This window comes from Balearica regulorum, chromosome 32, assembly GCF_011004875.1.
Source record: "Balearica regulorum gibbericeps isolate bBalReg1 chromosome 32, bBalReg1.pri, whole genome shotgun sequence".
Taxonomy (NCBI): domain Eukaryota; kingdom Metazoa; phylum Chordata; class Aves; order Gruiformes; family Gruidae; genus Balearica; species Balearica regulorum.
Genome location: NC_046215.1, coordinates 796,567 through 824,310, shown reverse-complemented (window position 1 = coordinate 824,310; position 27,744 = coordinate 796,567). Strand labels below are relative to the sequence as shown.

The 27,744-nt window shown below is 58.6% G+C and overlaps 5 protein-coding genes across 8 annotated transcripts; 2 read left to right on the top strand and 3 right to left on the bottom strand.

The window, feature by feature from the left end:
• Positions 1-2,791: 2,791 nt before the first annotated feature.
• On the top strand, positions 2,792-6,130 carry LOC142598900 (C-type lectin domain family 2 member L-like). Its single transcript, XM_075738300.1, has 5 exons — positions 2,792-2,864; positions 4,275-4,466; positions 5,296-5,468; positions 5,759-5,859; positions 5,998-6,130. The coding sequence occupies exons 1-5, from the start codon at positions 2,792-2,794 to the stop codon at positions 6,128-6,130; spliced, it is 672 nt and encodes a 223-aa protein (XP_075594415.1).
• A 154-nt stretch (positions 6,131-6,284) lies between these two features.
• On the top strand, positions 6,285-7,616 carry LOC142598962 (class I histocompatibility antigen, F10 alpha chain-like). Of its 2 annotated transcripts, XM_075738492.1 has the most exons (4): positions 6,285-6,581; positions 6,659-6,931; positions 7,014-7,115; positions 7,330-7,616. In XM_075738492.1, the coding sequence occupies exons 1-4, from the start codon at positions 6,326-6,328 to the stop codon at positions 7,599-7,601; spliced, it is 903 nt and encodes a 300-aa protein (XP_075594607.1). In that variant the 5' UTR covers positions 6,285-6,325; the 3' UTR covers positions 7,602-7,616. The 2 variants fall into 2 exon arrangements, with proteins under 2 accessions (XP_075594607.1, XP_075594608.1); XM_075738493.1 differs by having other exon boundaries at positions 6,286-6,581; positions 7,014-7,429.
• A 2,962-nt stretch (positions 7,617-10,578) lies between these two features.
• On the bottom strand, positions 10,579-12,577 carry LOC142598963 (butyrophilin subfamily 2 member A2-like). Its single transcript, XM_075738494.1, has 4 exons — positions 12,549-12,577; positions 12,161-12,184; positions 11,888-11,920; positions 10,579-11,415 (listed from the first exon to the last, which is right to left on the bottom strand). The coding sequence occupies exons 2-4, from the start codon at positions 12,162-12,164 to the stop codon at positions 10,724-10,726; spliced, it is 729 nt and encodes a 242-aa protein (XP_075594609.1). The 5' UTR covers positions 12,165-12,184; positions 12,549-12,577; the 3' UTR covers positions 10,579-10,723.
• Positions 12,213-17,596, bottom strand: LOC142598955 (butyrophilin subfamily 3 member A2-like). Of its 3 annotated transcripts, none has more exons than XM_075738470.1 (6): positions 15,715-15,818; positions 15,321-15,405; positions 14,518-14,865; positions 13,499-13,780; positions 13,100-13,204; positions 12,213-12,935 (listed from the first exon to the last, which is right to left on the bottom strand). In XM_075738470.1, the coding sequence occupies exons 2-6, from the start codon at positions 15,391-15,393 to the stop codon at positions 12,592-12,594; spliced, it is 1,152 nt and encodes a 383-aa protein (XP_075594585.1). In that variant the 5' UTR covers positions 15,394-15,405; positions 15,715-15,818; the 3' UTR covers positions 12,213-12,591. The 3 variants fall into 3 exon arrangements, with proteins under 3 accessions (XP_075594585.1, XP_075594583.1, XP_075594584.1); XM_075738468.1 differs by having other exon boundaries at positions 12,214-12,935; positions 15,634-15,715; XM_075738469.1 differs by lacking the exon at positions 15,715-15,818 and adding an exon at positions 17,103-17,596 and having other exon boundaries at positions 12,650-12,882.
• A 1,041-nt stretch (positions 17,597-18,637) lies between these two features.
• Positions 18,638-26,826, bottom strand: LOC142598954 (butyrophilin subfamily 1 member A1-like). The gene is made up of 10 exons (XM_075738466.1): positions 26,745-26,826; positions 26,430-26,514; positions 25,628-25,975; positions 21,524-21,805; positions 21,069-21,173; positions 20,833-20,853; positions 20,520-20,540; positions 20,116-20,139; positions 19,843-19,875; positions 18,638-19,355 (listed from the first exon to the last, which is right to left on the bottom strand). Exons 1-10 carry the CDS (start codon positions 26,748-26,750, stop codon positions 18,817-18,819), a joined length of 1,464 nt encoding a protein of 487 aa, XP_075594581.1. The 5' UTR covers positions 26,751-26,826; the 3' UTR covers positions 18,638-18,816.
• Positions 26,827-27,744: the final 918 nt, after the last annotated feature.

Sequence of the window (27,744 nt, the reverse complement as noted above, 5' to 3'; positions counted from 1 at the left end):
TTAATCACCACTGTTTTTCCTGTCTTTTGATATATACACACAGATATGATTCCCTTAGTCAATGGACTGTGAAGTGTAGGTAAAATATTCATAAATGTCCAGAAAATGTCCGTTGAGTTCATTTAGTCCATGACTTCTGGCTCCATCTGTCATAACAGTCTCTCAGGGCAGGGGAGATGGTGCGTGCTGTTGCATTGCTGCATGCTGCATCCAGAGCTCGTAGCTGATGCATCTGGCACGGTCCACGCTGAAGCGCTGCGGGTTGAGACATCGATCTCGAGGAAGTTGCTGGGCGGTCGTTGCTAAAGCCAGTTCGGGTTTCATCACCTCTGCACCTTGCTCAGTTTCATCAAAGTTCGTTCTTCATTAATCTGGATAATTCTTACTGTAATGCCATTATTATGGCACACAGCAATCAGAACAGTGATGACATCCGTTATTATTTAGCAATTAACATCATACAATTTAAATCATCGGCTGTTCTCACCCAAAACCAAATCCCTTTGAGGTACACATCAGACTGCCCCATCCTTCTGCATCACCCACCAAGTGCACCCAGGTCCTTGAGCAAAAGTAATGCCACAGATGGGTTTGCCTTTGCCACCTCGAGTCTCCCATGGTGCTTTCTGCCAGAGACTCCAGCTCACCCCATTCTCCCCAGCTGCAGTGTAGGGTACTTTTTGTTTTTACCATCTGGTCCTGCCCAGGCTGGCCCAAAGGCTACTCCATGGACAATTTATTGTTTAATTTCTTCAAAGGCTTGTGGTTGCTCACGGCCCCATTTACAATCATTCTTCTTCCAGCTCACCTCATAGAGAGGGCTTACTATCAGCCTGTCATTTGGAACATGCGTTCTCCAGAAACCCACAGCACCTAAGAAAGCCTGTGTTTCCTTTTTGTTGGTTGGTGGAGACATGGCTGCTGTTTTGTTACTCACATCCATTGGGATCCGATGATGCCCATCTTGCCATTTTATCCCTACAAACTGGATCTCCTGTGCATGTCCCTTGATTTGACTGTTTTATGGTGAAACCAGCTTTCAGCAGGATTTGGATTATTTTCTTCCCTTTCCCAGAAGCTTCCTCTGCTGAGTTGCCCCATACAATGATGTCATCAATGTAGTGCAGGTGCTCCGGAGCTTCACCCTGTTCCAATGCAGCCTGGATCAGGCCATGGCAAATGGTGGGGCTGTGTTTCCACCCCTGGGGCAGTTGGGTCCAGCTGTACTGGACACCCCTCCAAGGGAAAGACAACTGTGGCCTGCACTCTGCCGCCAAAGGGATTCAGAAAAACGCATTAGCAATATCAATTGTGGCGAACCGCTGGGCTGCCTTTGACTCCAGTTCCTATTGAAGTTCCAGGATGTCTGGCACGGCAGCACTCATCAGTGGTGTGACTTCATTCAGGCCATGATAGTCTACTGTCAGCCTCCACTCTCCATTGGATTTCTGCACTGGCCATATGGGACTCTTAAAGGGTGAGCAGGTTCTGCTGATCACTCCCTGACCCTCCAGTTGATGAATCAGCTTATGGATGGGAACCAGGGAGTCTCAGTTGGTGCAGTATTGCCACCAGTGCAATACGCGTAGGACAGGACGTGTGGGAGTGGCTCAAAGCTGTGCCAGGGAGGTTCAGACTGGACATGAGAAGCATTTCTTTATACAGAGGGTGGTCAAACCCTCGAACAGGCTTCCTGGAGAGGGGGTTGATGCTCCAGCCCTGTCAGTGCTCAAGAGGTGTTTGGACAATGCCCTTAGTGACAGGCTTTAACTTTTGGTCAGCACTGAAGTGTCAGGCAGTTGGACTGGATGGTTGCTGTAGGTCCCTTCCATAGCTGTTCTGTTCTCATTTCTCTGCACCCATCTGCGTGGCCTCGAGGCAGGATGCCTTCCTCTCACCACCCATCTGGGTGGCTGTGGTGGGTCAAACTTTGCTGGAGGCCAGATGGACCCAGCTGCTCCATCACTCCCCTCCTCAGCTGGACAGGGGCGAGAAACTATGATGGAAAGTTCCTGCATCCCAACAGGGGCAGGGAGAGCACCCAGCAACTACCATCATGGGCCAAACAGACTCAACTCAGGGAAATTAATTACATTTATTGTCCTACTCTAATTTGGCAGTAAGAAATAGAACAAAACTTAAGACACCTCCCCCCATCCCTACCTTCTTCCCAGGCTTAACTTTACTCCCAGTTTTCTCTCCCTCCTCCCCTGCAGCAGCACAGGGGGATAGAGATCAGGGGCTGTGGTCAGTTCATCACACCTTCTCTCTGCCACTCCTTCCTCCTCAGGGGGAGGACTCCTCACACTCTGCACCTGTTCCAGCGTGGGGTCCTCCACAGGCTGCAGGGCAATCTCTGTTCCAGCACTTGGAGCACCTCCTCCCTCTCCTTCTGCACTGACCTGGGTGTCTGCAGAATTGTTCCTCTCGCATCTTCTCACTCCTCTCTGCATGCTGTTGCGCAGCAGGGTTTTTCCCCTTCTTAAATATCTTATCCCAGAGGCGCTGCCATTGTCACTGATGGGCTCAGCCTTGGCCTGTGGCAGGTTGGTCCGCCTGTGGCAGGTTGGTCCTGGAGGCGGCTGGAAGTGACTCCATCCAACATGGGAGCAGCTCCTGACATCTCCTCAGAGAAGCCCCCCCGCTACCAAACCCTTGCCACGGAAACCCAACAGTCCCCAGCACAGGGAAGGACCTTTCTCCACCACCTCCCTCACGTGGTTCCCAGCAGAACTGAGGCCTTGCTGCACAGATAAGGCCGTTGCTTTGAGCAGCTTGAACTCCAGAGATCATGGTCCTTCAGGAACAAACGTGGTTCTTGGCCCTGCACCAGGATCCTGCAACAGGAAGCAAATACACCGCTGGTACCATCGGGTTAGCGGGAGTCCCCTCAGGCACCGGGAGGGGACGAGGGCTGCCTACAAGCAACAGCCTCGGCAGACACGTCCCACCAGGCCCCTGCCTGTCCCACTGCAGAAGGTGTCCCCACGGGACTCACATGTGTTTGAAGTTTCTGCCATCTACACCCAACCCAGGAACCCCCCTTTCCTTGACCCCTCTGCAACCACAACAGCCCCTCAGTCCCCGCTGCTGGCACAGGACGGGGACAGCGCAGGCCCAGCCCGCCCAAGGCCAGCACACTATTCACCCCAGGGGTGCTGGCGGCGGCTGGGCCAAGCAGCTCCCGCCCTGCCGGTGCCCTGAAGGGTTCCCAAGCCCGACAGACTCAGCACGGCTCCCCGCCCGGCACGGCTCAGGGCACAGCGGCAAGGGGGAGCCCACAACCGGCCGCTCCCTCAGTGGCCCCAGGAGGGAGGCGGGAAAGCCAGGGGGGAACACGACGAGCAACACGGGGACGGGGGAGCCCTACCCGCACCCCACAACCGCCCAACGAGCGGCCGGGCCCAAGCAGCAGCGGCGGCAACAGCACGAGGAGGAGCAGGAGCACAGCCCACCCGGCCCCTGCCTGCGCTGCTGCTGCTGCTGCTGCTGCTGCTGCTGCTGCTGCTGCTGCTGCTGCTGCTGCTGCTGCTGCTGCTGCTGCTGCCGCCTCCGCCGCCCAGGTGCGCCCGGACTGCTCTGAGGAGACAAGGGGGAGCGGGTGGGCGGGGCTCCACTCCTTAAAGGAGGAGCGCGGACGCCCACTGGTCCCACCAATCAGCGTGCAAAAGGCGAGGAGTGGCGGGGGAAGCAGCCAACCGCGGCACCGGCCCGCCCCAACCGCGCCACTGGGTCCGTTCACCCTTACAGTGCCAGTCCACATCCACCCCGAGCCACGGCAACCTCAGCAGCCTGATCCACTGCTGGTTGTTTTGATGCTCCTCAGTGGCCCCACTCTTATGTATGTGGGCATCTACCTGACAGACTTTCACAACCAGCTTCTCCAGCCGGGCAGCAATATCTTGCCATAATTCAGCAGCTCAGATGGGTTTGCCTCTGCGCTGCCAGTTGCTCTGCTGCCATTGCTGTAACCACCCCCACAGGGCATTGCCCACCATCCACGAGTGAGTAGACAGAGCACGAGCCGCTTTTCTCCCTCAGTAATGTCTAGAGCCAGCTGGATGAATTTCACTTCCCCAAACTGACTCGATTCACCTTCTCCTTCTGCAGCTTCTGTGACTCGCCGTGTAGGACTCCATACAGCAGCCTTCCTCCTCCCATGCTTTCCCACGATGCGACAGGACCCGTCAGTGAACAGGGCGTAGGGCTTCTCATTTTCTAGCAGGTTATTATACAGTTTATTACAAGTTTATTATAGAGCGGGGCCCCTTCAGCGCGTGTCACCTCCTCCTCTTGTGACAGGCCACAATGGCGGCTACTCCCGCCGCTCCTCGCCTTTTGCGCACTGATTGGTGGGAGCGGTGGGCGTCCACGCGAGCCCTCTGAAGAGCGGAGCCCCGGCCCCCCAGCTCCCCCTTGTCTCCTCAGAATAGTCCGGGCGCCCCTGGGTGGTGGCAGCAGTGGAGGTAGGGACGGGCGGGCGGTGGTGCTCGGGCCCGGCCACTCGTTGGGCGGTTGTGGGGTGCGGGGAGGGCTCCCTGTCCCCTTGTTGCTCCCCCATCCCCTTGTTGCCCACCGTGTTCCCCCCTGGCTTTCGCGCCTCCCTCCTGGGGCCGCTGAGGGAGCGGCCGGTTGTGGGCTCCCCCTTGCCGCTGTGCCCTGAGCCGTGCCGGGCGGGGAGCCGTGCTGAGTCTGTCGGGCTTGGGAACCCTTCAGGGCACCGGCAGGGCGGGAGCTGCTTGGCCCAGCCGCCGCCAGCACCCCTGGGGTGAATAGTGTGCTGGCCTTGGGCGGGCTGGGCCTGCGCTGTCCCCGTCCTGTGCCAGCAGCGGGGAGTAGCCAGGCGCTGGGATGTGCCCGTGTCCCCCTTAGATCTGGGCTGCATCAGCCCTCTGGGGTAAAACCCTCTGGTTGAGACTATTTCCCCTCGTCCTGTCGCCGCACGGCCCTCTCGAGTGATGCCGGAGCTCTTCCAGCTGAGCTGCCTCTGGGAGTTGCAGGGGAGCAGCCCTGTCCTCCTGTCCCCCTTTAATCCTGTGTGCTCATCCGTTTGTAAAACAGGGCTGAGACCCACCCTCGGTATCCTCCGCTCAGGTGGGAGTGGGGCAGGGAGCAGGGACCCCCCCCACCTGTGTGTGGGGACAGGCTGTTAACCCCTGGGGTGTCTGTTCCTTCTTGGTCCCTGGTAGCAAATTGGGGATCCCTGCCTCCTTCCCTGCCCTCCAGAGCTGTGTCCTCTGCTCCCTGCAAAGGAGAATCCTCTGACCTTCTTCTCTTCTCCTTTTCCCTCTCCAGCAGGAAGACATGAAGGTTGTCCAACTCCAGTGCTGGCCTGTCCTGATGACTGGGTTGGGTATCGCAACATCTGCTACTACCTCTCGAAGGAGGAGGGGAGCTGGAAGTGGAGCCAGGAGCGGTGCTCCTTGCACGGGGCCTCACTGGCTGTGCTCCAGAGGGAGTGGGAAATGGTGAGTGGGGGGCTGTTGTGGCTGGAGGGTGGGGTGTGTGAAGGAAGTGGGGTTCCTGGGTTGGGTGCAGACCCTGGGTATGGAGCCCGGGGCTGGTGAGCTCGTTGAGAAGCGCTGGAGCTTGTTGGAGCAGCCGTTGGGAGGGAGCTGCTGCCATCCCAGGGCCAGTGGTGGTGGTGCAGGGCTGGGGCTGCCTGCCAGGCCGGCAGGGACCAGTGTGGTGCCGGGGCAGTGAGTGGTGTGGGGCCAGCAGCAGCTCCTGACCGTTGGCTTCTCTCTTTCCTACTCAGGAGTTTCTCTTGCGCCTCAAGGGCAACACCGATGTCTGGCTTGGGCTGCGGAGACAAGGCGAGCGGCTGGAGTGGGTGGATGGCAGCAGCTTCAACCAGACGTGAGTCCTGTGGGGAGACCATCCTGTGGTGGGATGGGCAGGGGCCTGGTGGGATGTGTCTGCTGAGGCTGTTGCTTGCAGGCGGCCCTTGTCCCCTCCCGGTGCCTGAGGGGACACCTGCTAACCCGATGGTACCAGCGGTGTATTTGCTTCCTGTTGCAGGATCCTGGTGTGGGGCCAAGAACCATGTTTGTTCCTAAAGGACCATGATCTCTGGAGTTCAAGCTGCCATACCCTGGGTGCAGGGGGTCTGTGTCACAGCTGTACATGATGCCCCGAGTGCTGTGGGCCCCGGGCAGGACGGGGGGGCAGCTCTGGTGCCGGTGCCCGATATCCCTGGGCCTCACACAGGGCTGGAGTGGGGGGTGGTATCGGGGGGTCCGTGCCCCACTGAAGGCCCAGGGCTGCGGCAGCCCCTCAGCCCCATCTCCCTGGTCACGTTTCAGGGGCTCACACGTGGCAGTGCATGTACGGCTGTGACCTCCTGGAGGATGGTGGCACCAGGGGGTATTATCAGTTCGCCTACGACGGGAGGGACTTCATCACCTTTGACATGGACACGATGACGTTCACTGCGGTGGACGCAGCAGCACAAATCACCAAGAGGAAGTGGGAGGAGGCCAGGACTGAAGCTGAGAGACTGAAGCAGTACCTGCAGAACACCTGCGTCGAGTGGCTGAGGAAATACGTGAGCTACGGGCAGGCCGTGCTGGAGAGGAAAGGTGAGGGCGAGACGGGGACCCTGGGGACCGGCCAGCGTGGGCCTGTGTGCCAGCCCTCACCGCCACCCCTTCCGCAGAGCGCCCCACGGTCCGAGTGTCAGGGAAGGAGACCCCCGGGATCCTGACCTTGCACTGCCGCGCTTACGGCTTCTACCCGCGGCCCATCACGGTGAGCTGGCTGAAGGACGGCGAGGTCAGGGACCACGAGACCGAGTGGGGCAGCATCGCGCCCAACAGCGACGGCACCTACTACACCTGGGCCTCCATCGCGGCCCGCCCGGAGGAGAAGGACAAGTACCGGTGCCGCGTGGAGCACGCCAGCCTGCCCGAGCCCGGGCTCTTTGCGTGGGGTGAGCCCGGTGGCCTTGGGCACGTGGAGCGGTGGGCTGGGGTGGTTCCCCTTCCCCTCCTCACGGCCCTGCTCACCCCCAGAGCCGGAGTCCAACCTGTTGGCCATCGTGTTGGGTGTGATTGCTGCCATGCTGGCTGTCATCGCCATCATCGCCGGAGTCGTCATTTGGAAGCACAGATCAGGTAAAGAGCCGGGGTGGTGAGGCAGAGGGGTGTGGGAGGAAGGCAGGGCCTGGGGGGCCAGGAGGGGCTGTGGGCATGAGCCGCTGCAGTCTGGGGAGCCCCCGAGCCTGATGGCGAAGTACAGTGGGTGCTGATGCCTCAAGAAAAGTAATAAAAGCTGACAGAAAGGAGGAGGAGCAGGAGGCATTGGTTGGTTATGATGTTTGTTTTCCAGAGCAACCCCTACGTGTACTGAAGCCCTGCTTTCTGGAAAGTGGCTGGACATCGCCTGCTGATGGGAAACAGAGAATAAATCTTTTGGTTTTCCTTTCCTTATGCTCATGGCCTTTTGCTTTTGCTTTATTAAACTGCCTTTATTTTGAACCACAAGTTGGTTTTCCATCTTATTTTTTCTCCCCTCCCTGTCCTGCTGAGGAGGGGAGTGATGGAGCAGCTTGGTGGGCACCTGGTGTCCAGCCAAGGTCAACCCCCTACAAGGATTTATGACCAAAACAGCAATGGATCTCAATAGTGGTGGCACAGCGTCAAGGCCTTGATGTTGAGACTGGACACAACCAAGCAGATGACCCAAACTAATGAGAGATATTCCAGGGCATTGATGATAAAAAGGGAAAAGGGGGTTTATGGGGATTGGTCAGTTTTTCCCTGGGAACGGGCTGGTTGTCCATCTCCCTGTGGGAGGCACTGAGCTCTGAGGCTGGACAAACATGCACTGAGAAGCAGGTCTCTTGCTCTGAGGTCACGCGGACGGGCATTGAGAAGAAGGTCTCTTGCTCTGAAACGATGTAGACAGGTACTGAGAAGAAGGTGTCCTGCCCTGATGCCAAGCAGACAGGCACAGAGACAAACATCTCCAAGTTTCGGGTCACACAAACGATCACTGCGACTAAACCAGGGACTCCGCTCTGAACTATAATCATTATTCTTGCGGTCAAGGAGACACAGTGGATGTCCACACTGTGGACTCTTGCCCTGAGAAGGGGCAGAGGCAGAAATGACCTGGTTCCTATCCCTGATCGAGCTGGGAGATGCGGGCAACAGTTTTGTCCATCAGGCAGGTGAAGACACTTGTTCCCTGGTGGCTCCCATGCTGGGATGGTGGGGCTTACAGGCTGGAACTAGAAGGCAGGGAAGCCCAGCAGCTGGGATCCATTGCTAGGGACTGTGGGATTGATGGATCAAAGAGGGACAGCTACCCACAGCCTCTGGAGGTGGCTCTTTACTGAGCGTGAAAGCAAAGTATCTTCTCAAGGAAGATCCTGTAACCCAGCGTGGGAAGTGGTCCACTAGAACAGACACTCTGGGCCCTCCATTCAGCCAGTTCTCACCCCACCTGTCCTGGTTTCAGCTGAGAGGGTTAATTGTCTTCACAGTAGCTAGTATGGGGCTATGGTTTGGATTTGTGCTGGCAACAGTGTTAATAACAGAGAGATGTTTTTGTTATCTGGAGCTGTCGTTGTTGAGCAGTGCTCACACAGAGCCAAGGCCTTTGCTGCTTCTCACACGGCCCCGCCAGCGGGATGGCTGGGGGTGCCCAAAGAGTTGGGAGGGGACACAGCCAGGACAGCTGACCCCAACGGACCAAAGGGATATTCCATCCCATATGACATCATGCTCAGTTTATAAGGGGCTGGGGGAAGGCGAGGAGGAAGAGGGGGGGCAGCAGCATTCGGAGTGATGGCATTTGTCTTCCCAAGTCACCGTTCCATGCGAAGGAGCCCTGCTTTCCTGGAGATGGCTGAATAGCTGCCTGCAATGGGAAGTGGGGAATGAACTCCTTGGTTTGCTTTGCTTGTACTCGTTGCTTTTGATTTATCTATTAGATTCTCTTTATCTCAACCCAGGAGTTTTCTCACTTTCACTCTTCCAATACTCTCCCCCATCCAGATGAGGGGGAACTGAGTGAGTGGCTGCGTGGTGCTCAGCTGCTACATGGGGTAAAACCACGACATCACCCAAAACCAGGGGCGGATGATCTCACCATTGAACAAAGCTGGTGTGAAAGCGAAGATCTGGACCCCACTCTCAGCATCGATGAAAGTCACCAGCCCCTGCCTGCAGTCCAGACAGACCCAGAATCTCCTGGGGACCCAGCCCAGGGACAGGGGAGGAGAGGTGAGAGACACAAAGTGCCCTTCCCAGTGCTGCACCCCCCAGATCCCTCCTTCAGGGCTCAGGGCCGGATCCCCCTTCCTGTCCACAGAGCCCCTGGCCACCCCCACAGCCCACCAGGCATCACCTCCCAGCTCCCCCTTCACCTCCACCCCCCAGCAGTGCCTCCCCTCCCTGAACCCCTCCTGGCCCAGCACACAGCACCGAGTGTCAAATCTCTCCGGGGTGTCGGGCAGGTCCTGCCGTGCTCTTCCCCATCTCACACTTCTCCCATCCGCTGACAGGAGAAGTTGGGAATGAGCCGAGTTTGGATCCAGGGTCACCACGTCTGCAGGGGACAGGAGGAGGCAGAGCCTCAGGGGCAGAGCTGCGTCCTGGGCAGGGTTTGAGCCCCCTGGGGCCAGGCTCTGCCCCGCGGGGCACCACACGGGGCATCTCCTTCCTCCGAGAGATGCCAGGGGAGGACGTGTCCCCCGCTGTCCCCACCCTCCCGTCCCCATGCAGGGGCAGCCCATCCCCAAGAGCAGGGGTGCAGGGGGGTGTGAGGGGCTGTACCCAGAGCAGGGTATGGGTACTGGGGGAGCCCAGACCCAGCTCCCGGGGGGTCTGGAAAGGGCAGAAGGGGATGGGGGTGGTGGGGGTAGAAGGAGGTCCCGCAGACTCCCCCCGTGTGGGTGCAGTGGGGGGTCCCGTCCCCAGCCCTGGCCATCCTCCTGCCGTTACCTGCGCAGCGCTGCTGGCGGCGGCATCACCAGGAGCGGCTCCGGCATCGGTACTGGCTGCCCAGGCTCAGCTTGGTTCTTGTTTCCCGCACCCCCAGCCCCTTCCTGCGTATCCCCTGCCCTTTCCCGTGCCCTGCCGGGCTCGGTCGCCCCCGTCCCCCGCTCCCAACACCTTCCCACCTCACCCCATCCCATCCCACCTATCTGATCCCACAGTCCCCACTGCAGCACCAAACCCCACAGCAGCAGCAGCCACAGCCATCAATATTGCTAAATATCACTTTAAAAGAGCCCCAGGTTGGGAAATTCTTTCTGCACTCAGAAGGTTCCTCTGCTGCTGCACCTAAAGCCACTCGGTTACCAAGATGCTTTCGCACACTCAGCCCCATCCCCAAAAGCAGCAACGAGCCGCAGCCGCCTGTCCCGAGTGCCCAGCGAGGAAGGGGATTAGGGAAAGACAAATCAGTCTTGCTCCCAACAGGATTGTGTGGTGGAGAAGGATGCTGAGAGAGCAGGGGCATCCTGGGGACACGGGGTGCTGGCAAAGTTTGGGGGTGCCCAGAAGGAAGAGAAGGGGGTGCCTGAGTTCTGAGTGCCCCCCCGCCTCTGTCCCCCACTGCCCGTGCTCATCCTGCAGGGAGCTGCCCCCAGGCTCCTGCTCCAAGCACTGCTCCAACTGCGCTGGCTGCAAATGGCCTTCCCGGGCAGGCAGGAATCAGGACAAAAAGCCCCCAGGAACCAGCACGGCCAGACTCCATGGTCACCCGCAAAGCTTTATTGAAGGCCACGGTGCTGTGCCTGGGCAGGGTGGGCTTGGGCAGGGCCGAGAGGGACATGTGCTGCTGCGGGATGGAGGAGAGGAGAGCGGGCAGTGTCTGCAGCAGGGCAGGGGCTGTCCAGGGCTGTGGTGGGGATGGAAGGGGGGCAGAGGGTGCCAGAGGTGCTGTCCCTCAGGCACAGCTGGGTTTCCTCTGTCCCCAGCAAAAACCAGGGGCGGATGATCTCTCCATTGAACGAGGCTGATGGGAAAGTGAAGATCTCGACCCCGCTGTCGGCATCGATGAAAGTCACCAGCCCCTGCGTGCAGTCCAGACAGACCCAGAATCTCCTGGGGGCCCAAAAGAGGGACGTGGGAGGAGAGGTGAGAGACACAAAACGCCCTTTCCAGTTCTGCACCCCCCAGATCCCTCCCGCAGGGCTCAGATCTATATCCCCCTTCCTGTCCACAGAGCCCCTGGCCACCCCCACAGCCCACCAGGAATAACCTCCCAGCTCCCCCTTCACCTCCACCCCCCAGCAGTGCCTCCCCTCCCTGAACCCCTCCTGGCCCAGCACACAGCACCGAGTGTCAAATCTCTCCGGGGTGTCGGGCAGGTCCTGCCGTGCTCTTCCCCATCTCACACTTCTCCCATCTGCTGACAGGAGAAGTTCAGGATGAGCCGAGTTTGGATCCAGGGTCACCACGTCTGCAGGGGACAGGAGGAGGCAGAGCCTCAGGGGCAGAGCTGCGTCCTGGGCAGGGTTTGAGCCCCCTGGGGCCAGGCTCTGCCCCGCGGGGCAGCACACGGGGCATCTCCTTCCTCCGAGAGATGCCCATCACGGGGCCGGCCCCAGCACGGCCACGGCCCAGCTGGGTCCCCTGGGAACAGGCACCGGTGGGGCTGCAGCCCCAGCAGGGAGGAGCAGGGTGGGGAGGCAGTGGCTGGGTCTGGGCAGTGCACGGGCTGTCAGGGGGGTGGGAGAGGGCTCCTCTTGGCCCCAGCGATGGCCCTCACAATGCCTTGGAAAGGCAAGAAAACAGGCTGGAGAACAGGCTAGTGCCCTGGTCTGGGGTGTCTGAGTCCCCAAACACACCCAGGCACGGCCAGTCCCGTGCACTGCCCAGCCCAGATGCCCCTTGCACACAAGGAGAGGGAGGGCACTAAAATACGGGATTACCTGGATGATGGGGAAGCAGAAACTTTCTCCAGGCTACAAGGAGAGACAAGAGCTGGTCACATCCCCCAGCCGGTGCCCAGCACCTCTGGGCAGGGGCGAGGGTCCAGGCGTGGGCTGGTGTCCCCGAGCTGCCCACCCTGCCAGGCACATCGCCTTGGGCTTTCCCAGAGCCAGGGGATGCAGGGATGGAGAGGACGGTCAAGGAGGGAAAGGGCTGAGTACAGAAAGCCCAGGATATGATCCTGTGCCGTGACGGAGCTCACAGAGACTCACCCATTATTTCTGCAGTTTGTTCCTCTGGAAAGGAAAAAGAAAAGCATTACATAATCAGAGGGGGGAACTTCTCATCCCATGGCTGCTCCCACAGGAGCAGACAGAGTTCCGGCTCCTCTTTGGGGAGTGTGAAAAACCCCCAAAACCTGGGAATGACTCCCTGCTAGCCTGGTCACGTCCCATGGCTGGTGCTCAGGGCTCCAGGCAGGGGAGAGGGGACAACCCATGTCTGGTCTATCTGAGCTGCCCACCCTCCCAGGCGCATCACCTTTGGCTTTCCCAGAGCCCAGGGATGCAGGGATGGAGAGGATGGGCAAGGAGGGAAAGGGCCGAGCACAAAGTGCCAGGAACAGCACCCCACGCCGTGACGGAGATCATGGACACTCACCCAGTAATGCATCTGTTTTTGCTGGAAGGCAAAACCAAAAGCACTAAGTGATCAGAGGGGACAGCTTCTCATCCCATGGTTGCTCCCACAGGAGCAGACAGAGTTCGGGCTGACCCTCAACTACTTCTCTTTGGGGAGTGCAAAAAAACCCCAGACCCCAGGGAATGGATCCCTGCCTACCCATCCCCCCATCAGCCCACCCAGGCACTCTGCAGTTCAGCCGTAACTTCAGGAGCCATCCAAACCCAAGTCCCTCCCAGGGGGGCTCCTTTGCCAGCAGGTTTTGCTGGTGGAAGGGGCCAAAAGGACTCACCCAGCTCTCGGGACTGCAGCACTGAAAAGCAAAGCCAGAGGAAGAGGGGGTCAGGACAGCAGCTGGCTTCATCCCTGGGAACATCTCAAGAGGGTCTCTTAGGCTTTCCCACCAGCCAGACCCTCTGGCCATGCTCCCTGTCCTCTTGCCCACATCCTGCCATGTGTCCTTGTGCCCTTCCTTCCTTTGCCCAAAGAGCTTTTTGGTGAAGGCAAAACATTCTTCTGACACCACTTACCTTTCCTTCTCCACAGATAAGCACCGAGGCCAAGGAACACAAGTGAAAGCACGAGGAGCACACCTACACCAACCATCCAGGGACGGGCAATGTGGAAAAAGGGAGCTGAGAAACAAGAACATCAGCAGGCAAAGGGATGGTTTTAGAGTCCCGTCTTTGAGCAGAAGAACAAAAAGACAAATGCCCCAAAGCTCTAGCTCACAAGCCCCTTGTCCTGGGAGCCCTGGCCTCAAGGAGACATAGTCCTCTCTCTCCCCTGCACATACCAATGCTCACCTGAAGCGCACGAGGCTCCGGTTCTCTGGTGCGCTAAAACTGCTGTGAAGGTGCACACCCCTCCCGTGCCCCCACACCCCACACCTTGCACCGGGAACCCCAGATCAAAGCTGCTCAAAGCACCTGAGATGTGCAGGGATGTCTCCTGCTCCTGGTTGAGGCGGCTGTTCCTGACCACGCAGGACCATTTCCCATGTCTGTTACCGGTCACAACGATGATGCCTTCTATGTCAAACAGGCCCCTCTCATCGGAGGAATGTCTCTGGGAGACCGAGGGGAGATGCTGCCCTTTGGGATCTTTCCACAGCACCTCCGGTTGTGGGTACCAGCCGGCCGATCGACACACCACCCGGATGCCTCCGTCCTCGTAAGCCTCCAGGGAGAGCTGAGGGACAGAGCCTGTGGCTGGGGAAGAGCCCGTGGTTGGGGTCAGTGTGGGAAGGACTCAACTCAAAGGTGACAACCAAATCCGATAACAGACACATCACAGGTCCCACCAGGGCTACAGGACCGTCCACCAAAACCACCCCGACTTGTGCAGGAACTGCAGAGCATTGATGCCAAACAACTCCAGATCTCCCACAAAACAGCCCGGCAGAGCAAGACCCAGCTGCTGAGCTTCAGCGCCTCAAGGCAGCATCAGCACCCACCCGTCTTTGTTCAAGAAGCCCCAACGCTTCCAGACAACGTGCCCGGTCTCCTACGGCGTAAATGGCAATGCCAAAGCAAAGATCCAGCTGCTCAGTCCCAGGAAGAGATCTCTTCCCAACTCCACACCTAACAGCATCAGGTCCCAGCCTTGGCTTGGCTGCAGCCCCTGCTCTCAGCCCAAGGAGCTGCTCAGCACCTCGTCCCCAGGGCCTTCACAACATCACCAGGACACCCTTCACAGACACCGCGCACACCCAGCAAAGCCACCGCAGCCATGCGGCTCTGCCCCAAAACACCTCCAGCACCACCTGCGTGCTCCCTCCTGGGCAGGCACTGCAGGCAACAGCCCCCTCGCACCCCACCTCTTTCAACGCCTCCTGTCCTGCAGCACCTCATCCACACACCTGAGGATGGGACAGAGCTCTGGGGAGGGACACACAAACCCAGGGACACCCGCACCAGCCCCTGCAAACACCGCACCGGACACAAACCTGCCACCTCCACATCCACCGTAGCTTCTCCATAAGAGGCACCATCTGTCACAGTGCAGACGTACTGACCATCATCAGAGGGTCTTGACCCAGAGATTCGCAAGTCCAGGCGTCCACGGGAGAGACCATCCCTGACCAACTCTGTCCTCCCATCATATTCCTCCATCTGCTCCCTGTACAGGTCCTCTCCGTTTCGGTAGTGGTGCACCGTTTCAGAGACCTGGTGCCGGATCCACCTGATGTCCAAGCTCCGAGTGTCCATGCTGGGGGACAAGTGACATGGCAGCACGATGTCCTGCCCAACAGTGACCCGGAGAGGGCGGTCTGGTCCCACCACGATGAAGTCAGCTTGTTAATGGAGAAGGACACAGAGACATGGAGATTATACCTGAGTTAATTTAGGGACGGGCAAGGGGTGAGCTTGGCGTGACCTTGGTGCACGCTCCATCCCATGGGCATTACTTTGCCCTCCCTGTGGTCCAAAGACAGTGGAGAAACTGGAGAGGGAGTGGGAGGACTGGAAGGGGAAGGAGGTTTCCTGGAAGCAGGAACGTGCTCCAGAAACCGACCTCCACCCCACCCAGCCCTGGTGCAAGCCAGAAACGTTTGAGGGGAGCGCTGCAGGATGGGACCGAAGGTGCCCCCAGGGCAAGGGACGTATTGCAGAGAGAGCCCAAGGGAAAGTAAAACCCATGCTGGGCCAAGCTCTGGGATTGGCTCCCCCCACCCCACGGCATCGCCCCTGCCCCACAGCTGCCACCCAGAGATGGCAAACCCCCCTGCCAGCCCTGCAGGATCCCTACCTGATCCCAGCCGCAGGACGTGCAGAGTCACCAAAGAACTCAGGAGGCCCCCAGGGCTCGTGGGGAGCCACATCTGCGTCCAGAGCTGGAGAAGAGGGAGGGGAAGGGAGGCAGAGGGAGGGGGATGGGGGTTACAGCCGCAAGAGAGCAGAAGGGGAAGAAGGTCTGCACCTACCCCCAAAGAGGGTCTGGAGATCCCACCAAACCACCTGCACCAGCACCCTGACAGCAGAACAGACTGTTGCTCCAGGGCAGGACGGGACCGCACACGGATCCCTGGTGCAGAACCCTGCTCTGCCCCACTCCCCCTCACCAGCATTTATTCCAAATCCCTGACAAGACTCTAAAGGAAAGGAAATATTCTAAATCCCCTGCAGAAAGAAAAGTCACTCACCAGGTGGGCACGAGCTGCGGGACGCACCAGGCTGCTCAGTTTCAGGTGCAGAATTCCTGCCTGTGGGGTGATGTTCAGCGTTTGCGTGGCAAGGTTTTGGTAGCGGGGGGGCTACAGGGGTGGCTTCTGTGAGAAGCTGCTAGAAGCTTCCCCTGTGTCTGACAGAGCCTATGCCAGCCGGCTCCAAGACGGACCCGCTGCTGGCCAAGGCCAAGCCCATCATCAACGGTGGCAGCACCTCTGGGACAAAAGAGATAAGAAGGAAAAAAAAAAGGATCAACAGCTTTTGCAGCCAGATTAAGATGTAAGAACATCTGCAGACACCCAGGTCAGTGCAGAAGGAGGGGCAGGAGGTGCTGCAGGCGCCAGAGCAGAGATTCCCCTGCAGCCCGTGGTGAAGACCATGGTGAAGCAGGCTGTCCCCCTGCAGCCCATGGAGGGAGGATGAGGGGGTGTAGAGATTCCACCTGCAACCCCTGGAGGACCCCACACCGGAGCAGGTGGAGACACCTGAAGGAGGCTGTTACCCCGTGGGAAGCCCACTCTGGAGCAGATTCCTGGCAGGACCTGTGGATCCGTGGAGAGAGGAGCCCACGCCAGAGCAGGTTTGCTGGCAGGACTTGGGACCCCGTGGGGGACCCACGCTGGAGCAGTTGGTGAAGAACTGCAGCCCGTGGGAAGGACTCACGTTGGAGAAGTTGGTGGAGGACTGTCTGCCGTGGGAGGGACCCCACGCTGGAGCAGGGAGGAGTGTGAGGAGTCTTCCCCTGAGGAGGAAGGAGCAGCAGAGACAAGGGGTGATGACCTGACCACAGCCCCCATTCCCCGTCCCCCTGTGCTGCTGGGAGGGAGTAGGTAGAATTGGGGAGTGAAGTTGAGCCCGGGAAGAAGGGAGGGCTGGGGGGAGGTGTTTGAAGATTTGGGTTTATTTCTCATGGCTCTACTCTCTTTTGCTTGGTAAGAAATTAGATGACTTTTTTCCTCTAAGTTGAGTCTGTTTTGACCATGATGGTAATTGGTGAGTGATCTGTCCCTGTCCTTCTCTCGACCCACCAGCCTTTCGTTACACCTTTCTGCCCTGTCTAGTACAGGAGGGGGAGTGATGGAGCAGCTCTGGGGGGCACCTGGGCTCCAGCCAGGGTCAACCCACCCCAGGTGACTTGAGGCTCCATCCCCCACACAAGGAGCTGAGGTTCTGCATCTACGACACCAAGTCCGGAGTCTAAAAATAAACCTCCAAGCACCAAATAGCTTGTTTTGGGAAACCAGCAGCCTCCCCGTTCCCGCCTGGATGGGAGCTGCTGAAGGTGGCTTTTCCCAGAGCTGCACCTCTCCCGGCAGCCTGTGCTGGGGAACAGCACTAGGCCAGGTTTGGCACCCAGAAATACGTGTTTCCTTTCCCAAAAAGGGCTGATTGTCTTGTGCATGACCACTGTCACTGAAGCAACGAGGAAACCCCAACCAGACCCCGGTGAATTGTCCCCCTGAGCCAGTTGCACCGGGTCCATCTCTTGGGGTTCTTTGGTGTTTCAGGACATTGGTGTGTTCTGGAGTGAAAGGCAGGAGCCCATCAGTCGTGTGAAAGAAAAAAGGTGAAAAAGAAAGGCAACAGAAGACTGTTTGTTGGGGGTGATGGTGTAAATCGTAGAGCTTTGTTGTGATGTTGGGCCATCCAGGAGGAGCCCAGCAGTGTCCCTGGAGCCCGACAACAGCCAGGAGCTGGTGGGGAGTGGGGGAGAAGGGGACAAGATGGGGGGTGGGGGGGCTTGAAGTGTTGGGACATGCCAGCTGTGCCCTGTGCCTTTGCCCTGTCCCCTCGGGGACCTCAGATGCCAGGGGAGGATGTGTCCCCCGCTGTCCCCACCCTCCCATCCCCATGCAGGGGCAGCCCATCCCCAAGAGCAGGGGTGCAGGGGGGTGCGAGGGGCTGTACCCAGAGCAGGGTATGGGTACGGGGGGACTCAGGGGCCATAGTGAGACCTTGGGAGGGGGACGAGGGCAAGTCCCATCTACCCCCAGGCTGTCGGGGAGCCCAGACCCAGCTCCCGGGGGGTCTGGAAAGGGCAGAAGGGCATGGGGGTGGTGGGGGTAGAAGGAGGTCCCGCAGACTCCCCCCATGTGAGTGCAGCGGGGGGTCCCGTCCCCAGCCCTGGCCATCCTCCTGCCGTTACCTGCGCAGCGCTGCTGGCGGCGGCATCACCAGGAGCGGCTCCGGCATCGGTACTGGCTGCCCAGGCTCAGCTTGGTTCTTGTTTCCCGCACCCCCAGCCCCTTCCTGCGTATCCCCTGCCCTTTCCCGTGCCCTGCCGGGCTCGGTCGCCCCCGTCCCCCGCTCCCAACACCTTCCCACCTCACCCCATCCCATCCCACCTATCTGATCCCACAGTCCCCACTGCAGCACCAAACCCCAGAGCAGCAGCAGCCACAGCCATCAATATTGCTAAATATCACTTTAAAAGAGCCCCAGGTTGGGAAATTCTTTCTCCACTCAGAAGGTTCCTCTGCTGCTGCACCTAAAGCCACTCGGTTACCAAGATGCTTTTGCGCAATATCAGCCCCATCCCCAGAAGCAGCAACGAGCCGCAGCCGCCTGTCCCGAGTGCCCAGCGAGGAAGGGGATTAGGGAAAGACAACTCAGTCTTGCTCCCAACAGGATTGTGTGGTGGAGAAGGATGCTGAGAGAGCAGGGGCATCCTGGGGACACGGGGTGCTGGCAAAGTTTGGGGGTGCCCAGAAGGAAGAGAAGGGGGTGCCTGAGTTCTGAGTGCCCCCCGCCTCCGACCCCACTCCCCGTGCTCATCCTGCAGGGAGCTGCCCCCAGGCTCCTGCTCCAAGCACTGCTCCGACTGCGCTGGCTGCAAATGGCCTTCCCGGGCAGGCAGGAATCAGGACAAAAAGCCCCCAGGAACCAGCACGGCCAGACTCCATGGTCACCCGCAAAGCTTTATTGAAGGCCACGGTGCTGTGCCTGGGCAGGGTGGGCTTGGGCAGGGCCGAGAGGGACATGTGCTGCTGCGGGATGGAGGAGAGGAGAGCGGGCAGTGTCTGCAGCAGGGCAGGGGCTGTCCAGGGCTGTGGTGGGGATGGAAGGGGGCAGAGGGTCTAGGAGGTGCTGTCCCTCAGGCACAGCTCATTTTCCTCCTTTTCCAGCAAAAACCAGGGGCGGATGATCTCTCCATTGAACGAGGCTGATGGGAAAGTGAAGATCTCGACCCCGCTGTCGGCATCAATGAAAGTCACCTCCCCCTGCATGCAGTCCAGACAGACCCAGAATCTCCTGGGGATGGGGATGGGGGACAGGGAGGTGTGAGGAGAGGTGAGAGACACAAAACACCCTTTCCAGTTCTGCACCGCCCAGATCCCTCCTTCAGGGCTCAGGTTCATATACCCCTTCCTGTCCACAGAGTCCCTGGCCACCCCCACAGCCCACCAGGCATCACCTCCCAGCTCCCCCTTCACCTCCACCCCCCAGCAGTGCCTCCCCTCCCTGAACCCCTCCTGGCCCAGCACACAGCACCAATATGTAAATCTCTCCGGGGTGTCGGGCAGGTCCTGCCGTGCTCTTCCCCATCTCACACTTCTCCCATCTGCTGACAGGAGAAGTTCAGGATGAGCCGAGTTTGGATCCAGGGTCACCACGTCTGCAGGGGACAGGAGGAGGCAGAGCCTCAGGGGCAGAGCTGCGTCCTGGGCAGGGTTTGAGCCCCCTGGGGCCAGGCTCTGCCCCGCGGGGCACCACACGGGGCATCTCCTTCCTCCGAGAGATGCCCATCACGGGGCCGGCCCCAGCACGGCCACGGCCCAGCTGGGTCCCCTGGGAACAGGCACCGGTGGGGCTGCAGCCCCAGCAGGGAGGAGCAGGGTGGGGAGGCAGTGGCTGGGTCTGGGCAGTGCACGGGCTGTCAGGGGGTGGGAGAGGGCTCCTCTTGGCCCCAGGGATGGCCCTCACAATGGCTTGGAAAGGCAAGAAAAGGGGGTGGAGAACAGGCTCGTGCCCTGGTCTGGGGGGTCTGAGTCCCCAAACACACCCAGGCACGGCCAGTCCCGTGCACTGCCCAGCCCAGCTGCCCCTTGCACACAAGGAGAGGGAGGAGAACCACCCAGAATGGCACTAAAATACGGGATTACCTGGATGATGGGGAAGCAGAAACTTTCTGCAGGCTACAAGGAGAGACAAGAGCTGGTCACATCCCCCAGCCGGTGCCCAGCAGGTCTGGGCAGGGGCGAGGGTCCAGGCGTGGGCTGGTGTCCCCGAGCTGCCCACCCTGCCAGGCACATCGCCTTGGGCTTTCCCAGAGCCAGGGGATGCAGGGCTGGAGAGGACGGGCAAGGAGGGAAAGGGCTGAGTACAGAAAGCCCAGGACCGTACCCCATGCTGTGCCGGAGCTCACAGACACTCACCCTTCAGTCCTGCAACTCTTTTCTCTGGAAAGCAAAACCAAAAGCATTAAATGATCAGGGGGGACAGCCTGTCATCCTAAGGCTGTTCCCACAACAGCAGGCAGAGCTGTGGCAGACCTCAGATTGCTTCTTTGTGGGGAGTGGGAAAAGACCACCTTGCTCCTGGGAATGCCTCCCTGCCAGTAGGGTCACATCCAATGGCTGGTGGCCAAGGAGAGTGGTGGGGGAGAGGGAATAACCCTGACCTGGTCTACCTGAGCTTCCCACTCTCCCAGGCACATCGCCTTGGGCTTTCCTAGAGCCCGGGGATGCAGGGATGGAGAGGATGGGCAAGGAAGGAAAGGTCTGAGCACAGAACACCCAGGACAGGACTGCATGTTGTGATGGAGCTCATAGAGACTCACCCAGTAATGCATCTCGTTCCTCTGGAAAGCAAAACCAAAAGCAATAAGTGATCAGAGGGGACAGCTTCTCATCCCATGGTTGCTCCCACAGGAGCAGACAGAGTTTGGGCTGACCCTCAACTCCTTCTCTTTGGGGAGTGCAAAAAAACCCCAGACCCCAGGGAATGGATCCCTGCCTACCCATCCCCCCATCAGCCCACCCAGGCACTCTGCAGTTCAGCCGTAACTTCAGGAGCCATCCAAACCCAAGTCCCTCCCAGGGGGGCTCCTTTGCCAGCAGGTTTTGCTGGTGGAAGGGGCCAGAAGGACTCACCCAGCTCTCTGGACTGCAGCCCTGAAAAGCAAAGCCAGAGGAAGAGGGGGTCAGGACAGCAGCTGGCTTCATCCCTGGCAACATCTCAAGAGGGTCTCTTGCACCTTCCCACCAGCCAGACCCTCTAGCCATGCTCCCTGTCCTCCTGCCCACATCCCGCCGTGTCCTTGTGCCCTTCCTTCCTTTGCCCAAAGAGCTTTTTGGTGAAGGCAAAACATTCTTCTGACACCACTTACCTTTCCTTCTCCACAGATAAGCACCGAGGCCAAGGAACACAAGTGAAAGCACGAGGAGCACACCTACACCAACCATCCAGGGACGGGCAATGTGGAAAAAGGGAGCTGAGAAACAAAACCATCGTCAGGAAAAGGGATGGTTTTAGAGTCCCGTCTTTGAGCAGAAGAACAAAAAGACAAACGCCCCAAAGCTCTAGCTCACAGCCCCTTGTCCTGGGAGCCCTGGCCTCAAGGGGACATAGTCCTCTCTCTGCCCTGCACATACCAATGCTCACCTGAAGTGCACGAGGCTCCGGTTCTCTGGTGCGCTAAAACTGCTGTGAAGGTGCCCAGCCCTCCCGTGCCCCCACACCCCACACCTTGCACTGGGAACCCCAGATCAAAGCTGCTCAAAGCAACGCAGCAAACCCCAGCCCTGCTGCCAGTGCCACAGGGTCTGGCTGCCATCGTTGCACCTGAGATGTGCAGGGACGTCTCCTGCTGCTGGTTGAGGTGGCTGTTCCTGACCACGCAGGACCATTTCCCATGTCTGTTACCGGTCACAACGATGATGCCTTCTATGTCAAACAGGCCCCTCTCATCCGAGGAATGTCTCTGGGAGATGGAGGGGAGACGCTGCCCGTTGGGATCTTTCCACAGCACCTCCGGTTGTGGGTACCAGCCGGCCGATCGACACACCACCCGGATGCCTCCGTCCTCGTAAGCCTCCAGGGAGAGCTGAGGGACAGAGCCTGTGGCTGGGGAAGAGCCCGTGGTTGGGGTCAGTCAGGGATGGACTCAACTCAAAGGCGATGACTGATGAAAAGGGACTTCAGTATCTTGGGTCAGTCACTGAAGGATTTGGGAGTGCAGGTAATATTCTCCTCCCTCCTTCCAGTTGAGGGCAGCAACGGTGGGTGGAACAGGTGAACACAGTCCATAAACGAATGGCTCTGTGACTGGTGTCAGCGCCACAACTTTGGGTTCTTTGACAATGGGACAGCCTACACGGCACCAGGCCTGATGCACCCTGATGGGATTCATCTCTCTCAAAGGCGGTAGAGCATCTTTGCCCAGGAACCAGGGGGGCTCATCGACAGAGCTTTAAACTAGGCTCGAAGGGGGAGGGGGATAACATCAGGCTTGCCAGCGACATGTTGTGGGACGACATGTCCAACATGTTGGAGGGACGGGGTGCTGGTGAGGGCTCTCAGCCTACTGCTCAGAGACGTGCTGGACGCACTACAGCATGCTCAAAGCCTAGAGAAGATGAGCCAGGGACTCCAGATGCAACAGGAACCAACCCAGGTAACACTGGGAAGATACATCAAAAGAATTCCAGCCACCCCAGCCAATAAGTCAGCCTCATCGGGGGCACAACTGAAATGCCTCTACGCAAACGCACAGAGCATGGGGAACAAACAAGAGGAGCTGGAGACGTGTGCACGCCTGCAAGGCTATGACCTTATTGGCATTACAGAGACATGGTGGGATAGCTCCTGTGACTGGAGTGTTGGGATGGAAGGGTACAGGCAGGGCAGACGATGAGGGAGCATTGCGCTCTACATCAATGACCAGCTGGAGTGTACGGAGCTCCACCTGGGGATGGATGAGGAGCTGACGGAGAGCCTATGGGTCAGGATTAAAGGGAGCACTGGGGCAGGGGACATCATAGCGGGGGTCTGCTACAGGACACCTGACCAGGGAGGCCGAGCAGATGAAGCCAACTATAAGCAGATAGGAGCAGCCTCATGCTTACAAGCCCTGGTTCTTATGGGGGACTTCAACCACCCCGACATCTGTTGGAGGGACAAGGCAGCAGAGTGCAAGCAATCCAGGAAGTTCCTGGAATGTGTTGATGACAACTTTCTCCTCCAAGTGACAGAGGAGCCAACGAGGAGAGGTGCCATGCTGGACCTTGTTCTCAGCAACAAGGAGGGCCTGGTAGGGGATGTGAAGCTCAAGGGCAGCCTTGGCTGCAGTGACTGCGAAATGGTGGAGTTCAAGAGCCTCAGGGCAGCAAGGAGAGCACACAGCAAACTCACTGCCCTGGACTTCAGGAGCGTGAATTTTGGCCTCTTCAGGGACCTGCTTGGTAGAATACCATGGGACAGAGCCCTGGGGGGAAGAGGGGCCCAAGAAAGCTGGTTGGTATTCAGGGATCACCTCCTCCAAGCTCAGGAGCGATGCATCCCAACAAAGAGGAAGTTAAGTGAAAACACCAAGAGGCCACCATGGATGAACAAGGAGCTCCTGGGCAAACTCAAACGCAAAAAGGAAGCCTCCAGAGGGTGGAAGCAAGGGCAGGTAGCCTGGGAGAAATTTAGATAAACTGCCTGAGCAGCCAGGTATCAGGTTAGGAAAGCCAAAGCCCTGGTAGAAATTAGTCTGGCCAGGAATGTTAAAGACAACAAGAAAAGGTTCTATAGATATGTTAGTGAGAAATGGAGGACGAGGGAAACGTGGGTCCCCTCTAGAATGAAATGGGTGACCTGGTTATCCAGGATATGGAGAAGGCTGAGGGTACTCAACAACTTCTTTGCCTCAGTCTTCACTGGCAAATGCTTGAGCCACACTGCCCAGGTCACAGAAGGCAAAGGCAGGGACTGGGAGAATGAAGAACCGCCCACTGTAGGAGATCAGGTTCGAGAATATCTAAGGAACCTGAAAGTGCACAAGTCCATGGGATTTGATGAGATAGGGTTACAGTGTTGGTGAGCAAGGGAGAGTGACTGACCTCATCTACCTGGAATTGTGGAAAGCATTTGACACTGTCCTGCATGACACCCTTGTCTCTAAATTGGAGAGACACAGCTTTGATGGATTGACCACTCGGTGGATAAGGAATTGGCTGGATGGTCGCACTCAAAGAGTTGTGGTCAACGGCTCAATGTCCAAGGGGAGAACGGTGACGAGTGGCGTTCCTCAGGGTCAGTACCGGGACTGGCGCTGTTCAACATATTTGTTGCTGACAGGGACAGTGGGATCGAGTGCACCCTCAGCAAGTTTGCCGACGACACCAAGCTGTGTGGTGTGGTCAACATGCTGGAGGGAAGGGATGCCATCCAGAGGGACCTGGACAGGCTGGAGAGGTGGGCCTGTGCAAACCGCATGAAGTTCAACAAGGCCAAGTGCAAGGTCCTGCACGTAGGTCGGCGCAATCCCAAGCACGACTATAGGCTGGGCAAGGAATGGATTGAAAGCAGCCCTGAGGAGAAGGACTTGGGGGTATTGACTGATGAGAAGCTCAACATGAGCCAGCAGTGTGCGCTTGCAGCCCAGAAAGCCAACCGTGTCCTGGGCTGCATCAAAAGAGGTGTGACCAGCAGGTTGAGGGAGGTGATCCTGCCCCTCTGCTCTGGTGAGACCCCACCTGCAGTACTGCGTCCAGCTCTGGGGGCCCCAGTACAGGAGAGACATTGGGCTGTTGGAGTGAGTCCAGAGGAGGCCACGAAGTTGATCCTAAGGCTGGAGCACCTCTGCTATGAGGACAGGCTGAGAGAGTTGGGGTTGTTCAGCATCGAGAAGAGAAGGCTCTGGGGAGATCTAATTGCGGCCTTCCAGTACCTGAAGGGGCCTACAGGAAAGATGGGGAGGGACTGTTCATCAGGGAGCGTGGTGACAGGACAAGGGGGAATGGGTTCAAGCTGAAGGAGGGTCGATTTAGATGAGATGTTAGAAAGAAATTCTTTACTGTTAGAGTGGTGAGGCCCTGGAACAGGTTGCCCAGAGAGGTTGTGGATGCCCCATCCCTGGAAGTGTTTAAGACCAGGTTGGATGAGGCTTTTGGGCAACGTGGTCTAGTGGAGGGTGTCCCTGCCTGCAGCAGGGGGGTTGGAACTAGATGCTCTTTAAGGTCCCTTCAAACCCAAACCATTCTGTGATTCCATATGATTCTATGACCAAATCTGATAGCAGACACATCACAGGTCCTACCAGGGCTGCAGGACCAGCCACCAAAACCACCCCAACTTGTGCAGGAATTGCAGAGCATTGATGGCAAACGACCCCAGATCTCCCACTAAACAGCCCGGCAGAGCAAGACCCAGCTGCTGAGCTTCAGTGCCTCAAGGCAGCATCAGCATCCACCCGTCTTTGTTCAAGAAGCCCCAACGCTTCCAGACAACGTGCCAGGTCTCCTACGGCACAAAGGGCAAAGCCAAAGCAAAGATCCAGCTGCTCAGAGCCAGGAAGAGATCTCTTCCCAACTCCAGACCTAACAGCGTCAGGTCCCAGCCTTGGCTTGGCTGCAGCCCCAGCTCTCAGGCCAAGGCCTGCTCAGCACCTTGTCCCCAGGGCCTTCACAACATCACCAGGACACCCTTCACAGACACCGTGTACACCCAGCAAAGCCACCGCAGCCATGCGGCTCTGCCCCAAAACCACCTCCAGCACCACCTGCGTGCTCCCTCCTGGGCAGGCACTGCAGGCAACAGCCCCCTCGCACCCCACCTCTTTCAACGCCTCCTCTCCTGCGGCACCTCATCCACACACCTGAGGATGGGACAGAGCTCTGGGAGGGACACACAAACCCAGGGACACCCGCACCAGCCCCTGCAAACACCGCACCGGACACAAACCTGCCACCTCCACATCCACCGTAGCTTCTCCAGAAGAGGCACCATCTGTCACAGTGCAGACGTACTGACCATCATCAGAGGGTCTCAACCCCCAGATTCGTAAGTCCAGGCGTCCACGGGAGAGACCATCTCTGACCAGCTCTGTCCTCCCAACATATTCCTCCATCTGCTCCCTGTACAGCTCCTCTCCATTTCGGTAGTGGTGCACCGTTTCAGAGACGTGACGTCGAATCCACCTGATGTCCAAGCTCCGAGCATCCGCACGGGGAGACAAGTGACATGGCAGCACGACGTACCACCCCACAGTCACACGGAGAGGGCGGTCTCGTCCCACCACTGTGAAGTCAGCTTGTTAATGGAGAAGGACACAGAGACACGGAGATTGTGCCTATGTTAATTTAAGGGCATTGCATGGCAAGGGGCGAGCTTGGCATGACCTCGGTGCACGCTCCATCCCATGGGCATTGCTTTGCCCTCCCCGTGGTCCTGAGACAGTGGAGAAACTGGAGAGGGAGTGGGAGGACTGGAAGGGGAAGGAGGTTTCCTGGGAGCGGGAAGCTGCTCCAGAAACCGACCTCCACCCCAGCCAGCCCTGGTGCAAGCCAGAAATGTCTGAGGGGAGCGCTGCAGGATGGGACCGAAGGTGCCCCCAGGTCAAACGACGTATTGCAGAAAGAGCCCAAGGGAAAGCCAAACCCATGCGGGGTCCAGGTCTGGGCTGGGCTCCCCACGGCACCTCCCCTGCCCCACAGCTGCCACCCAGAGACGGCAAACCCCCCTGCCAGCCCTGCAGGATCCCTACCTGATCCCAGCCGCAGGACGTGCAGAGTCACCAAAGAACTGAGGAGGCCCCCGGGGCTCACGGGGAGCCACATCTGCGTCCAGAGCTGGAGAAGAGGGAGGGGAAGGGAGGGAGAGGGAGGGGGATGGGGGGGTTACAGCCACTGGAGACGGGATGGGGAAGAAAGGCTGCATCTGCCCTCAAAGAGTCTCTGGAAATCCCACCAAACCACCTGCACCAGCACCCTGACGGCGGAACAAACTCTTGCTCCAGGGCAGGACGGGACCACACATGGCTCCCCAGTGCAGAACCCTGCTCTGCCCCACTCCCCCTCACCAGCATTTATTCCAAATCCCTGACAAGACTCTAAAGGAAAGGAAATATTCTAAATCCCCTGCAGAAAGAAAAGTCACTCACCAGGTGGGCAGGATCTGCGGGACGCACCAGGCTGCTCGCTTTCAGGTGCAGAATTCCTGTCTGTGGGGTGATGTTCAGGGTTTGCGTGGCAAGGTTTTGGTAGCAGGGGGGCTAGAGAGGTGGCTCCTGTGAGAAGCTGCCAGAAGCTTCCCCTGTGTCTGACAGAGCCAATGCCAGCCGGCTCCAAGACGGACCCGCTGCTGGCCAAGGCCAAGGCAATCATCAACGGTGGCAGCACCTCTGGGACAAAAGAGATAAGAAGGAGAAAAAAAAAAAAAAAAAGCAGCAGCTTTTGCAGCCAGGGAGAGGAGTGAGAAGATATGAGAAACTCTGCAGACACCAAGGTCAGTGCAGAAGGAGGGGCAGGAGGTGCTGCAGGCACCGGAGCAGAGATCCCCCTGCAGCCTGTGGTGAAGACCATGGTGAGGCAGGCTGTCCCCCTGCAGCCCATGGAGGAAAGATGGTGTTGGGGGCCTTCAAATGTCAGGACATGCCAGCTGTGCCCTGTGCCTTTGCCCTGTCCCCTCGGGGACCTCAGATGCCAGGGGAGGACGTGTCCCCCGCTGTCCCCACCCTCCCATCCCCATGCAGGGGCAGCTCATCTCCAAGAGAAGGGGTGCAGGGGGGTGCAAGGGGCTGTACCCAGAGCATGGTATGGGTACAGGGGCCCGGGGGCCATACAGAGATCTAGGGACGGTGATGAGGGCAAGCCCCATCTACCCCAGAGCTGCCTGGGAGCCTAGACGTAGATCCAGGGGGGTCTGGGAGCACCAGGGCTTAGGGTGGTCAGAAGAAGGCCCTGCAAACCCCCCCGGGGACTGAAAAATCAGTCTGCAAATGCCCTTCCCAGGCAGGCAGGAATTAGGACAAAAAGCCCCCAGGAACCAGCACGGCCAGACTCCATGGTCACCCCCAAAGC